This window comes from Aspergillus stella-maris (assembly GCF_047715825.1).
Source record: "Aspergillus stella-maris strain CBS 113639 unplaced genomic scaffold BDV14scaffold_74, whole genome shotgun sequence".
Classification (NCBI taxonomy): Eukaryota; Fungi; Ascomycota; class Eurotiomycetes; order Eurotiales; family Aspergillaceae; genus Aspergillus; species Aspergillus stella-maris.
The window spans coordinates 59,289-72,577 of NW_027396868.1; the positions used below are offsets into that span (position 1 = coordinate 59,289).

The window sequence follows — 13,289 nt, forward strand, 5'->3', positions numbered from 1 at the left end:
GGGCGGCTAGAAAGTAGATTGGCGCCTTAACTATGGTATGGTAGCTAGCTAGGTAGTGAATTGGAGGGCACGTCAATAATGCGTCAATTTCAACAATGTTGTTTTTCTGTTTTGTAGATTTTCCATAACCTGGGCCTTCAAGTGACGAGGATACAGGTGGAGGGAGAGAGTAGTGTAGAGGGAAGATATTGTATATTTCGCTTCACTGGATGACGGGTTGTCTATCCGGGAAGTCAATCTAATCAGCTCTAGATCTAGTTTAGCTCTCTATCTAAATATCTATATTACACCGATCAATATATATATGGTACATGTGGTCCAATGCATATAGTGCAGATGAAATCCCCCATCCCAATAAAACCGAGCAAAACACCGATCCATGCATGCAATGTATGAGTGGGCCCGAACGCCAGAATGATAACGAAACTCCTTGAGCAGAAACAGCCTATGACACCAGAATGCAATAAGAAACTCCAACAGTGTGTAAAGTCACAATGGCGAAGAGAAAGGTTAATGACTACCACCGCTTCTGCATCTTCTCACGGAACATCTCCCGAGTCTGTGCCGTCGTCATCGACCCCCCCATCAGCCGGTTAAGCTGGAGGGTGGACTGATTGTTACCAGTCTTGGCGTATTCGATGCTAATGTCCCAAAGAGTCTCTGGAGACAGAATGCGGCAACTGACATCGGAGAGGTCGTAGTCGAGGTTTTCCTGAAAACAGGAAACCGGGTCCGGCTTCGCCGATGAATTGGCGGCGTCAAAACCAGGATGCAGAGTCTTAGGAAGTGAATCGAAGTTTGGCTTGGGTTGTTTAGACGCGTGAGTTGCCAGCGCGGGAACGGCCTTGACCATGTCGTTTGCAGAGTAGTTGGAAAAGAATTTCTCCATGAGTTTTGGCACGGTGAGCATGTTGTTGACTTGGAGGGAGAGGGTGAAAGATGTGAAGAAGCGGGAGGCAAGGTCGTACGTCTTTTCGTCCAGGGGTTTCAGGCGTGTGAGGATACGAGGGTTTGGGTCTGCTTCAAAGTACAGAAAAGATCTAAACTCGTCGCGGGGGAACAATTCTGGCGCATCGATGAGGAGTGGTTCAAAGGGACGGCGATCAAAGAGAAGGAGCGCGTCGTCGTAGTTACCGGTATGGTAGGCTGCACGTCTGTCGTCTCTCAACTGGGGTATGTTGCGCGTAGTTTCAAAATGATGTTGAGACTCCACTTCGGCGGATGCTTTGCGAAGAGCCTTGATTTGACGGACAATCGGTTTTAGGCTGGCAAGAGTGGAGGTTGGATCTGCTGCGAGTCGAGATATGGATTTGTTGAAGTCGTCAATTCTGTTCTGCATATTTGTAGCATCGGTGCGAATGGCGACCTGCTTGTTCTCGAATTTGAGCTTCGTAGCCGCTGTGGACTTCTGTTTCATGAGTTTTTTATAGTTTGAGGTGTCAGGACTTGCGCTGTCGGCTTCGTTGATGTCCTGAAGGTATTTCTCATGGGCAGGTGTCTTGAGGCGCGGATAGTAAGGAACTGGGATCCGAGCAGGTAGAGGACTGTCAGGCGCTTTTTCAATGGGCGGATATTCTCTACCAAGGGGAACCACAACATTGTCTTCAGATGCCCTTTGCTCAACCCGTGCAAGACCTCCTACTAGGGTCTCCCATTGCTTCGCACTACCCCATGTGGCTCTCGTCTCATCCATCGTCGACGCTACCTCAAAGGCGTGAAGGGCCACTTGCTCGGTTAGAAGTGACGGACGACTCCGGGAGCTTATTTGACGAGGAAGAATCGATGTGATGTCTGACGACGACATTGATGCCAGTAACCGTACGCTTCCATAAGAATGCAGCCCAACCTGCCGCAAACACTCTTCTGCGAACACTGACATCCATCGCGCGCCGGTAAAATGGTTCTTCGCTGAACGAAACTCGGGTAATTGAGCCAGAACAAGCAATGTATCATTCCGAGGTAAGCTCCCGTTACTGTCCGTATTTGACGGCCCTTGTTCGGGCAAAAATTGAAACAGACTTTGCCAGTCGCGTAGATTGTTGATCGGCTCTTCGTGTAGACTGTAGGACGGGTTCTTCTTGGCGAGGGAAGCAAGAAGAGACTTGAAGCTCTTCAACTCCGGCTCAATCAAGACATGTCGACGCGGTTTCAGGAAGGCATTGACTTTGGCCGATAGGACGCCGGCCCCGGGCCATAGATCGAGGATGTCAACTGGGGTATTGCGAGAGAGAAACGGAGAGACGCGCTGCAAGATATCATCTGGAAAAAGTTAAACAAATTAGGTCCAGATCATTAAAGGGATCCTAATACTTACCGCACAACTTTTCGCTGACAACATGTGGTTTGGACACTGCTCTCTTGGTAGGAAGTACTGCGCGCAGCTTTGTCGTGATGGGGAATTGGGGAAGGGCCTTCCACCGAGGCGCTGCTGGCATTATGAAAATGGAGAAGGTTCAAGAAAGTAATGAACGAGTAATTATCGAGGCCTCATGGCGACAGGCAGGAGCGCGAAAGCAAGAGACGGAGAGCAGAAGGAGCTTTGGAACTTTTTCGAGTTGCGGCGAAGTTGAGCTTGAGACGCGGAAGAGACCAAACCTCCGAAGCCCCGCCGCTTTCTCTCTTCCCTCTCCCTCTCGACCATCATCCCATCCTCGTCTATGGCTCGACCTTACCCTTGATCTGTCCGTTTTAATGCGGATGGCTTCCTCGCTGATTATGGTCGATACCTAGAGCCAACCGTGACATCACCTTCTGTCTGCTGCCTAACGCCTGAGCCTGAGTGGGCCGGCCGTCCAGTCCGCGACTGCTTTACAACCTTGCGAGCAACAGGCCTGTCGCTCTGAGCTCTCTCACTCGGTTTCTGTCTATCGATGGCCTCTTTATCCCCTCCTCCGGCTATGGGGGCTTCTGCGCCCCAGAGCGTAGAGAAGATCAGCCGGTTAGCTCAGGACTACAAGTTCAACCCTGCAGTCCCCTTGCGATACTGGCTGAGGACGGCTGCTACGCTTATCCGCGAGGTTTGTACATGCTTCACTAAATTTAGCACACGTGTATCGCTAATATACCGTCTACAGGCACAGATTTACCTACGCGAAGGACACGACGAACAAGCCTACCTCCTTTTATTCCGACATGCGCAGCTAGTCCTCGTAAACTTGGCCGGTCACCCGGATTTAAAGGATGGAAAGGATGTCAAGGAAGAGCGGAAGGCTCTGATAGCCGCTGAAAAAGAGGTTAAACAAAATCTGGAGATATTGGAGAAACTGAAACCGCGGATCAACAAGCGATACGAACGATACACGCAGTTAATGCGGGAGCGGCAGTCTCGCATGTCGTCCACTGTCGTAAACTCCGCCGCATCAAGCCAAGTACCGTCACCTCCAGACCCTGCTCTTTCGGGCGTCGCCGAGCCATTAGAAGCTGGGAAGGATAGCGAGTTAGCTGTCAAGCTGGCCAGAACAGAGATCAGCCGAAGAGCAACCGCCAGAAATGCGATGCGCCAGGGGAAACTCGGCGACGGGGAGGAGGGCACTCGACGCGCCGCCGGGCTATGGGGAGACTGGGAGAAGGCGCTACACCGAAACGACGGCAAGTATCAAGATGACCTGAGCCGACGCATCCACGAGGTACGGCTCAACCTAGAAAATAGGCCGCATACAGATGGCAGAAAGGCCAAGTCTTCAACCCGGCCGCTGCCCGAGGTCTCATCCACATCCACTTACAAGTACCCAACTGTTCCCCGTCAAAAGCCGCTTGATCTCTCATCGCCTCCGGTTGAAAGCCCACGGTTTGAAGCTCGCGAACCTATAAAGCCGCCGACGCTCCCTCCCAAAGAGAGTTTCCTGCCCCCTCAGCAAGGTGACTTGGCTGCGCTGCCACCCCGTCCAGATAAAATACAGGAGACCCTAGCAGAAGCTGCACCAACAGTACCTACGAAAGTGGCCCCAGACGATAAACGTAAAGGCCTGGATCCGTCCAGTTTTACATTCAAGCCGTCCGCCTACCTTGAAAATGGCACACCTCTTCGTACTGTCTTTCTACCACCTCTACTACGTTCACACTTCCTTTCACTTGCTGCATCCAACACTCGGAAGAACTTGGAGACATGTGGTATCCTTTGTGGCACACTGATATCCAATGCTCTCTTCATTTCCCGACTCCTTATTCCAGAACAGATTTCCACGTCCGACACTTGTGAGACGACGAATGAATCCGCAATATTTGACTACTGCGACTCAGAAGATCTCATGATGCTGGGCTGGATCCATACTCACCCTACCCAAACCTGCTTCATGAGCTCAAGAGACCTGCATACCCATTGCGGTTACCAAGTGATGCTACCAGAGAGCATTGCCATAGTCTGTGCACCCAGTCAAACACCAGACTGGGGAGTGTTTCGCTTGACAGATCCTCCCGGACTCAAGTCAGTCCTCAACTGTACTCAGACAGGTCTATTCCATCCACATGCAGAGACCAATCTGTACACCGACGCGCTAAGACCAGGACACGTCTTTGAAGCCAATGGGCTGGAGTTTGAGACGGTTGACCTACGAGAGAAGAAATCATAAAGAAGATTCATGCTCGTGACTATTTCTGTGTTTTTGTACCTATTCCCCAAGCGCAATTGAATTTAGTGACGTCAGCTACGTCTCGATACAGTAGCAGTACAGATGAATGAAATCATGATCAACACATCTTCTTGACAAGTTACTTCTCTACAATTGAGGTTCACTGCAATTGTAGGACAGTCAACAGTTGTAGTTGTAGTTGTAGGAAGAGTACGCGGCCCGGCCACCCCACCGAACCAGAAGCAGCGTTCAGCCTCAACTCCACCTCCAACTCTTCAATTCCTCGACTTGTCCCCTTCGCCCTCATTCGTCTCCAGTCAAGCTTTCAGGGTCGACTGTCCCCACTAATTGACACCGTCTTTCTTCAGGAAAGGTGCTCCTCTCGATGTCGTCTGCCTCCCATCCTGATATCTCGTCCTCCGCCCTCACCCCCGCTACCTCGACCTCCTCGCCAGGAACCGACCCTCCTACCTCGAACCCCGACAACAAGGACAACAAGAGCTCTAACACCGCTCCTCTCCATCAATCCGCTGCCTCCTACTTCTCCTACCCGGTCACCCACGTCGTCTCAGGCCTCTACCGCCGCCTAACAGATCCCCCGACTTCCAACAACAGCGCTGGCAATATGATGTCCCGTCTGCGCCGTACATTCCCCGACCCATCGTCCTCATCCTCTTCCATCTCCTCGGCGTCTCAAAACCCAGTATTCACACCTGTCCGCACAGTCTCGCCCTTCCAACCACCGCCCCTAACACCTCTAACACTTCTCGCAAACGAAGACGACACGCCCATCCCGCTCGCGCCCCAAAACCAGCTCCTCACCCGCGCGTTGGCGGAGGAAATCAGACTCCTCGTCCCACCACGACTCCAGCTCGTCGACACATGGAGGCTAGCGTACAGTCTCGACCGCGACGGCGCATCTTTGTCAACACTGTACGAGAATTGTCGCGCCGTCTCGAGTCGCAGTCCGCGGGCGGGCTACGTCCTTGTTATCCGTGATGCGTCACCTTCGGCGTCTACGGTATTTGGCGCTTACATGACGGATCCTCCGCACCCGGACTCACACTATTTCGGTACAGGGGAATGCTTTTTATGGAGGGCTAGCGTGCTTCGTCCGCCTCCGCTACCTTCGTTCCCGAATGCTGAGGCGGGCGGTGGTGGAGACGTATACTCTGAGGAAGCGCTCGAGAAGGCCGGGTTCCCTCCGCCTCCCAGTGCGGATACAACCAATGTCGGCAGGTCAACGACGTTGCGTGGTGAGAAGCTTAAGCCTATTGCGCCGCACACGCATGCCATTGCTCAGTCGAAGCCAAGTAGTGGAACGACGACGCCCGATAGGATCCGCTTCAAGGCGTTCCCTTACAGTGGTGTGAACGATTACATGATGTTTTGCGAGACGGGCTTTTTGAGTCTTGGTGGAGGGTGAGTCTTTCCATTTCATTTTCTCTACAATAGCAAAATAATATCAATCTAACAGTACACAACCACAGAGACGGGCACTACGGCCTCTGGCTAGACTCAATCCTCGAAAAAGGCGTCAGTGAATCAAGCCAAACATTCGGCAACGAGCCACTATCAGACGAAGGCGTGAAATTCGATGTTCTCGGCGTGGAGGTTTGGTACGTTGGTTCATGAATCCGGTTACTTGGAAATTGCAACAATCTAGTATATAATCACAATATCAATACCCAAGCATGATATGGCTGGCCCCATCATGTCGTCCTTTTTTCAAATCTCAATCTTCTGAAGCCCAATTGGTATTCACATTGCACCCACCCCGAGTCCCATCACAAAAACCCGGGAAGCTCAGCCTCACGAAGAACATCCGCACCCACCCCAAACCCCGTGGCCTTCCTGAACCGCTTATCATGCTCCCGAAACGCCGGCAAAACAACATCCTGATACCACCCCGGATTCCATCCCCGCTCATCATCCTCCCAATCCCATGCCCCAACGACCTCATCAGGCGTGACTTCCCACAGCGTGATATATTCACCCTCATAGTACTCATAACCCCTTCCATAAGGATCACCAACACCATACCGTACCATTTCCGCTTTCCTATGTAAAAAGGGCAACCCTTTCGCGATTCGAACATTGTGATTCATAGCGATGAGCCGTTTTCGACCCCTCTTTGACTCATCGCGCTTGAACGCGAGGTCCTCTATTTGGGATGGGTATCGCACAAATGAAGTGAATGGTGTTGGTGCGGACCAATTTCCGTGGTCTGCGTGAATGGTAAGAAACGTCTTGCGTTTCTCGATCGTGTCTAGCAGTTCGCGTGGTGAATCGGCGTGGATATACGTGCGGCCTTGGCTATTTTCCCTTGGCCAGTTGCCTGAAGCGTCATCCCCTAGTCGGAGGAGGGGGAAGGAGGCGTTGACGAAAGGGGGGGTTGTCCAGCGGTGGAGTTCGTCGTCTTGGAGGGGGTGGAAGGCTGGGGGGTGGATGAGCGTTTGGGCTTGGGTCTGGGGGTTGCATGTTCAAAGAAAGAGGGGGTTTTTTCATTTATTTTGGGTGGACTTGAGTGTTTGGAGGGAGGGTAATTGATCCTGAGGGTGGGGAGATGGGGAGGAGGCTGAGTCGAGGATGCCCTAGGTACCTACGAGGCTGAGGTTTTGTTCTTGATGCTGGAGACTGTAGAGTTTGTGGGTTGGTGTTCCGACCAGTGCGCGCTTCTACCGGGGAGCTGGACAGGGTTTGCAAGAAATCCCCTCATTGATTTATTGTTATATTATTACCTACTAGCTATATAGTTTAAGCATCAGCGCCAGTCTGAGGTGTATTAAGCATCGCCAACTAAGGAAATTCGGTATCACCGTGGTTATAGAAATTGATAAATAGAAGTTAACTCAAGTGCTAATAACCAACTAGAGGATAGCAAGAGAATAAAGTAGTATAAACGACAGGGGTATGCAGGTCAAGAAATATTCACGTAATCATTAAAACGTGGACGACGTAAAAGAACAAAAAAAAATCTAGTAGGGCGAGTTGACAATATCGTCTCGCCCAAGCCGGCTGCCAAAGCGAGTACCACGGCGGCTGGGAGTGACAGGGCCAGCAATGCTCTCGCGGGTAGGTCTTTGGAGGGCTCTCTTCGCAACCATGTTAACTTCATTGGGTAGCGCAACAATGACATTCTTGTCGGAACCGAAGCGGAAGTTGTCCGCCATAACATCTTCGGAGTAACGCTTGATGCTGTAAGGGTCCTTGCGGCCAGAAACAACCTTCTTCAAGTTCCAGGTGATGATGAACGGACCGGTGGCAGTAACAATCGACGTTTCCTCGCTGTCAACACCAGTGTTGAAGCGGGCTGGGGTAAAGGAGACAGGTTTCTTGGTTTCGTGCTGGAATTGCGCAACGTGGGCAGGTGTCAAACCGAGACGTCGGGGTTGCGGCTTCGAGTCCTTTGCGAACGAACGCTCGAATCCGAGCTTGCCTTCGTTCTTGCCACCCTTTTGCAGCGAATCAATGAGAAGGAGGTATGTACGGCAAGTAGCAAGCACCCAGCGGCCGTCGGCAGACACATCCAAACCAATGATAGCTTCTCCAAGGGCAGGAATATGGGTCTTCGCATTGATGCCAAGACGGTCGAACATACGGATGTCACCCTTGTTGGAGGCCACAGCAAGGTATCCCTTCTCGGTCGTTGCCAGAGCAGAGAAATCGTTCTTGCTAGCATACTGCTTGAGATCTGAATCTACCAACTTGTTTCCATTCAAACGGGGGTCAACTCGGAAAAGGGCGTTGTTGGAGACACCGACGAAAGGTTGAGCGGAGGTCATTTGAGAGAATTTCTGCAGTGTATTAGCACTAGAACAGCAAAAGATCGAATATGGGAAAACTTACGCTCTCTGGCGCAAACGTTTCTACTGGAATGTCATCGTGGACCTTCCACTCATCAACGATCTTACCATACTCAAGGTCCATCCGATAGAGAGAGTTGGGGTTGTCGCTGTTCTGAAGGATCAAGTTCGAGTCCTCGGCGTGCAGCATGACCTTCTTAGGACTGAAAAGCTTGCCCTTGGGAGTTTCAACTTTCGAGATGTTGGTCGAGAACTCAAGGTTGTTGTCCGGCGTGTGCTTGAAGACTCCGATCTTGGAGCCTCGAACAACGAAAGAGCGGTCATGCTTGTAGCCGACAGCAAGTTGGGAGTTGACGTTGCCATCTTCGTCACGCGTAACGACATCGTCTTGCTCCTCATCAGAGTCGTAGTGCTCGCTGCGTTGACCGTCGTTGGTGTCTTCTTCTTCTGATTCCTCCTCCTCTTCCTCCTCTTCTTTCTCCGCCTCATCTGCGTCTTCCATGGTCAAATCTTGGAATGCGTCCAAGACATATTCCTTATCATTATCCTTCACCTTGGTCCACTTGGTCTCGTTCAGTTGCTCCCACAGAGCCTGCAGCAAGCCTTGTTGGAATCGCTCTTCTGTGTCCTGGTCCTTGAACCGCAAAAGCCAAGAGTAAGCTGAGCCGGTCTCGTCGTAGTGATTGAAGATGAACGACAGATATTCGAAGTTAAAGACGGGGTTGATGTCTGCTACCACTGCCTGTCCAAGCCAGTCCTTTTCGTCGCTGCTGATCTGTAGCCAATATTGCCAATCACCAACCTCTGTCACTGTGGCGATAACATTAGAATCTTGAAGCATGAAGGTGCCAGATTGGAAATCAAAAAGATGTAGCTCCGCTCTTTCCTTGGTCAAGGTTTCTCTCGCCTCGGGATGAGCAGCAGACGGCGGTGCAACGGTGGGCTCATCTGTGCCACCTGGCGCAGATAGCTGCTTCTTCGAGCGCGTGTACTCAGCGTCGCGAACCATGGCGGAATCCCCAGAAGCCGCTGAGTGTGTGCGTGTCTTTGTCGGAGATGCGATTGGACTCGCAGAGGGGAGAGGCTTTTCTTCCTGGAAGGAAAACTCGAGGAGCTCTTCTTGAGTCGCGTTTTGGGCGTCTCGGCGGTACTTGCGCTCGTACTGGCACTGGAAAGCGGCTAACTCAAAGGTTGCAACCTTGTCCGAGGGCACAGAAGGATCACAGATGAATTCGAAAAGGTCACCAACGTCGCCACTCAAGTCTCTCCAAGCGAGGATCTTCGAACCGTTTTCACGAACCTCCGACCGGAAGTGGAGGTTTTGGTCGAGCAAAAATGCCTTCTCGTCCTTGTCAAGCGAATCAGCGGCTCCCTCGCCGTCCTCGTCCTCAGCGAGATCCTCTTCGCCTTCTTCGTAAGCGCGCTGGATAACGAGCTGATACTGGAATTCTTGTCCGGTGCGTCGGATCGAAGCAGCGGCGTCCTTGAAGATAAGCTCGGAGTAACCCTTTGGCGAAAGTGGGCGAACTAGGTAGAGCTGGCCTTGAGGGATATCGATGATGGATTCTTTCGAATTATCACCAAAAATAAATTTGCTCACTGTGGTGTTGCAAGGAACAGTTAGCGTGATGTCTTCAACAGTGGCCAAGTCAGGAGTCGATCTGGGGCGAGATGAGGAGGGGTAGATCGCGGGGTAGACAACAGAAACAGAGCAGAAAAAGACAAGAAGGAGATAAGAGCAGCGCAAGGAAAAGTTCGAGTAGGACGAATTCACATACCGTTACGGAGCATGAACATGTTGGCGGAATACCTGGCTGCGTAGCAACAGCTGACAGCTCGGTTTGTTTATTTTGGTGGGAAGGCGCAAAAGCAGGTATTGGAGAGGAACAGGAAAGAGGCTCCGGAATGAAATGGAAATGAGCGTCAAATCAAGCAAAAGCCTTCATCACCTAGCAGTAGCGATATAGAAGATACCACCAGAGGAATGACCTTACAGTCAGAGAAAAATGATGATATGCTGGACTTTTTTTCTGGAGGGTCCTTCAGAATAACGTAAATGCCTTAGCCCACGACCGATCGAGGGCTATGTCATCGCTAAGTGGCAACATTTGTGGCGTGTGGCGCTCAATATATGTGGCTGTGCATTGACCCAAGCTTATCGTGGCTTCGTCTTATCGCTTATCTGAACTTCTAATTTACTATAGACAGAGCAGTACTTGATTTTAAGACCTAGCCTCGGTACCCTAATATATACACGAACGGTAGCTTTAAAGGCCGTTAATACATGTCTCAGCCCATCTCTACTCGGTTTGTTTCTCCTCCTCATCAGGGGCACTGTCTTTTGTGTCGGCAACTTCAGGAACTTCAGGATCTTCATCAACATCAGCCCCTTCACCAATTTCTGGCACAGCTCCCGTCTCCCCATCAAGCTCGGCGTCGCCATCCTGTGGTGTTTCACCTCCCTCGTCTTCCTGGACGTCTTTCCGAACACCTCCTTTGCGGGGCGGCAGAGTTTGCATGAAAGCCTCAGCCCAATTTCGAGACTGCAGCCACCGAACCATGATCTCTACAACATGGTTTGTTGCTAGGACAGATCGATGTGACATCTGAATATACTCTCCAATGGGCAGTTTCGCTGTGCGAATGCCCATCTCTGTTGCCCGCTTGTGACAAATGCCCTTATGACGGTTCTTGTCCACCAGACCACCGATGATGTATGTGCTGTACGGTTTGAGCTCCGTCAACGTCTCTGAGCTGTCACTGGAAAGGTACACGATCTCCCCATCCTCCGGCTTTGCATCAGCTTTGCCCTCGAACGGCCCAACTAGTTTGCCGCCTCGTTCTCCCTGCATGAAGTCTTTCGCTTGGTTCGCAGCATGGAGCCAGTCCTCCTCTATAAATCGAATGCCCTTCCAGCCTTTATGGGTATTGTGTAGCACGGTCTCAAAGCGTTCCTTTAACAACTTATCAAAAGACGACACAACCATATGCGTGTTGAATTCCGATTTCGTGTTCTCCGAGTACGACCGGGTGATCTGCTGTCCAAGGGACATCCTCTCTTTGGGCATCATAAGCTCGTCAAACCCACAGTCAACGACCAAGGTAAGCGGAAGCTTCGTTGACCGTCGTCCTCGAAGTTTTCTCGTAGATGTAGGAAACTGTTTTTCCACCTCTGCCGTGGGATCCTTACCCGCCGCTTTTGCCTCGTCCCACAATGTGCGCTTTCGTTCTTTTCTCTCGGCGTTCTTCTGCTTTCGTAAGATCTTGCGCGACTCTCGTCCTGCTTCCCAGAATTCCCGCGCGGCTTGCTTCTTCTGCTGACGTTTCGATAATTTTGGTTCAGCCGACTCGGACTCGGCTGGAGCTGTAGCTGTGAATGGCTCTTCTGCTGCTTTCTCTGTGGTCGCAGCGGGCGTCTCTTGTTGAACGTCGGCTTGCGCATTGTCTTGCGCGCCGTCAATTGCGCCGGCCATTAGGGGTTCGGGCTCATGTTCTTCGCTAGCCTCTAACTTCTGAATCTTTCTGGGCCGCTCCTCTTCCTCCATTGTGTGTTGTTGTAACTCAGTGAGATGCTATAAATCGACTTGATCAGCTTCCACTTCACTAGAAAAAGGCTTCGGCAAGAGCAAGCCCCACATCCGGCAGCAGCTTCATTACAAGGTCATGTGACCTCTTCCCTGACACGACGAGAAAGAATTCTGTTCGAGCTTGATATCGTTGAATTGGCCTCGTACAATAACAAACTTCCGTAATAGCAGCTCCTATCGCAATCACACCACTCAATTTCTTCTTTGACCAACGTCGCGGCTCCAGGAAATCTCCCATAATCACATCGCTCACCCCAGCCTCAAGTAGAAACCAACCAATCACATTGCCCTGAGCAGCCATTACCAAACGCAACCACCAGCACGTGACTCTCATCCCAACTTCTCCGCCAACTCCATCATCACCGCATACACAACGAAATCCCCCCTCTCCACACCAATTGAAGGCTACTGCCGAACCCGTCAGTCGCCATCATGCCTCAGGATATGCCCCCGGCCGGGGGCTACCGGCAAGTGCAGTACAAGGTACGCCAGTGAACCTCAATCCCTGCCCAACCGAGATCGAAGCATTCATCCAGGTCGAGATGACTACACCACGCGATGAAACGGATTGAAGGAAGAGAAGAGCTAACAAGCCTCGATTGAACAGCGCAATGTCCCCGCCCGTGGCTTCCGCCCCGTCACCTACCTCATCGGCATGCACGTCCTCATGGCCTACGGATACTACAAGCTCTTCCACGGAATCCGGGAGCAGAAGTGAGCTTTTCTCCAACTCCCTTCTTCTACGACTCAGTATCGAATCAAGCGACTAACGATTTAACCTCTTAGCGAACTTGCCCGTGAGAAGATCTGGGGCCGTCTACACATTCTCCCCCTCCTGCAGGCTGAGGAAGACCGCGACCAGTACCGCCGGTGGTACAACGACAAGCAGCGCGAGAAGGAGCTGCTCGGTACCGAGACTAAGGTCTACAACTCTGACCGGTGCGTATTACCATGCAATAGTCTGGAACCCGGGCTTGTTGCAGTGACAGAGAACAATTGCTAATTGTGGTTCCTGGTTTAGATTCGTTCGTCCTACGTTTATGTACACTCCTCAGAAAAGCGGTTAAGCAAGTCGCTTGACTTCTGTCGTGATGACGATCGAGAGCTGAAGTACACCAGGGGTCGTGAGGTACAAAGGTGTGGCATTATTTGTGAGCTTGGAGGAAAGCATAGATGCATCTGCGTGAAGGATGGGTACAAGATGAAAACTACATCGCATCGTTTGTTGAAGTGGAGGGTCAAGGATACAATGTATACTGTAGATATACCGTCTGGAAAGGACAGACTAGTTTCACAACAATTTTTCGTTTTTCTGCATGAGTCTCCTG

General features: G+C 51.4%; 6 protein-coding genes across 6 annotated transcripts; 3 read left to right on the top strand and 3 right to left on the bottom strand.

The window, feature by feature from the left end:
* Positions 1–216: 216 nt before the first annotated feature.
* On the bottom strand, positions 217–2,545 carry BDV14DRAFT_181874 (uncharacterized protein). The gene is made up of 2 exons (XM_073770133.1): positions 2,315–2,545; positions 217–2,259 (listed from the first exon to the last, which is right to left on the bottom strand). The coding sequence occupies exons 1-2, from the start codon at positions 2,433–2,435 to the stop codon at positions 518–520; spliced, it is 1,863 nt and encodes a 620-aa protein (XP_073623731.1). The 5' UTR covers positions 2,436–2,545; the 3' UTR covers positions 217–517.
* A 212-nt stretch (positions 2,546–2,757) lies between these two features.
* BDV14DRAFT_137391 (putative endosome-associated ubiquitin isopeptidase (AmsH)) lies at positions 2,758–4,604 on the top strand. The gene is made up of 2 exons (XM_073766264.1): positions 2,758–3,017; positions 3,075–4,604. The coding sequence occupies exons 1-2, from the start codon at positions 2,871–2,873 to the stop codon at positions 4,566–4,568; spliced, it is 1,641 nt and encodes a 546-aa protein (XP_073623732.1). The 5' UTR covers positions 2,758–2,870; the 3' UTR covers positions 4,569–4,604.
* Positions 4,605–4,858: 254 nt separating this feature from the next.
* Positions 4,859–6,253, top strand: BDV14DRAFT_137404 (putative oxidative stress response protein Oxr1). The gene is made up of 2 exons (XM_073766265.1): positions 4,859–5,990; positions 6,059–6,253. Exons 1-2 carry the CDS (start codon positions 4,954–4,956, stop codon positions 6,201–6,203), a joined length of 1,182 nt encoding a protein of 393 aa, XP_073623733.1. The 5' UTR covers positions 4,859–4,953; the 3' UTR covers positions 6,204–6,253.
* A 1,027-nt stretch (positions 6,254–7,280) lies between these two features.
* BDV14DRAFT_181880 (uncharacterized protein) lies at positions 7,281–10,426 on the bottom strand. Its single transcript, XM_073770134.1, has 3 exons — positions 10,153–10,426; positions 8,418–9,973; positions 7,281–8,365 (listed from the first exon to the last, which is right to left on the bottom strand). Exons 1-3 carry the CDS (start codon positions 10,169–10,171, stop codon positions 7,547–7,549), a joined length of 2,394 nt encoding a protein of 797 aa, XP_073623734.1. The 5' UTR covers positions 10,172–10,426; the 3' UTR covers positions 7,281–7,546.
* A 147-nt stretch (positions 10,427–10,573) lies between these two features.
* Positions 10,574–11,978, bottom strand: trm10 (tRNA (guanine(9)-N(1))-methyltransferase). The gene has a single exon (XM_073770135.1). The coding sequence runs from the start codon at positions 11,917–11,919 to the stop codon at positions 10,675–10,677; it is 1,245 nt and encodes a 414-aa protein (XP_073623735.1). The 5' UTR covers positions 11,920–11,978; the 3' UTR covers positions 10,574–10,674.
* A 415-nt stretch (positions 11,979–12,393) lies between these two features.
* On the top strand, positions 12,394–13,028 carry BDV14DRAFT_204392 (putative NADH-ubiquinone oxidoreductase subunit GRIM-19; the record flags this gene model as incomplete). The annotated part of the gene is made up of 4 exons (XM_073774513.1): positions 12,394–12,444; positions 12,569–12,675; positions 12,748–12,900; positions 12,983–13,028. The coding sequence occupies 4 exons, from the start codon at positions 12,394–12,396 to the stop codon at positions 13,026–13,028; spliced, it is 357 nt and encodes a 118-aa protein (XP_073623736.1).
* Positions 13,029–13,289: the final 261 nt, after the last annotated feature.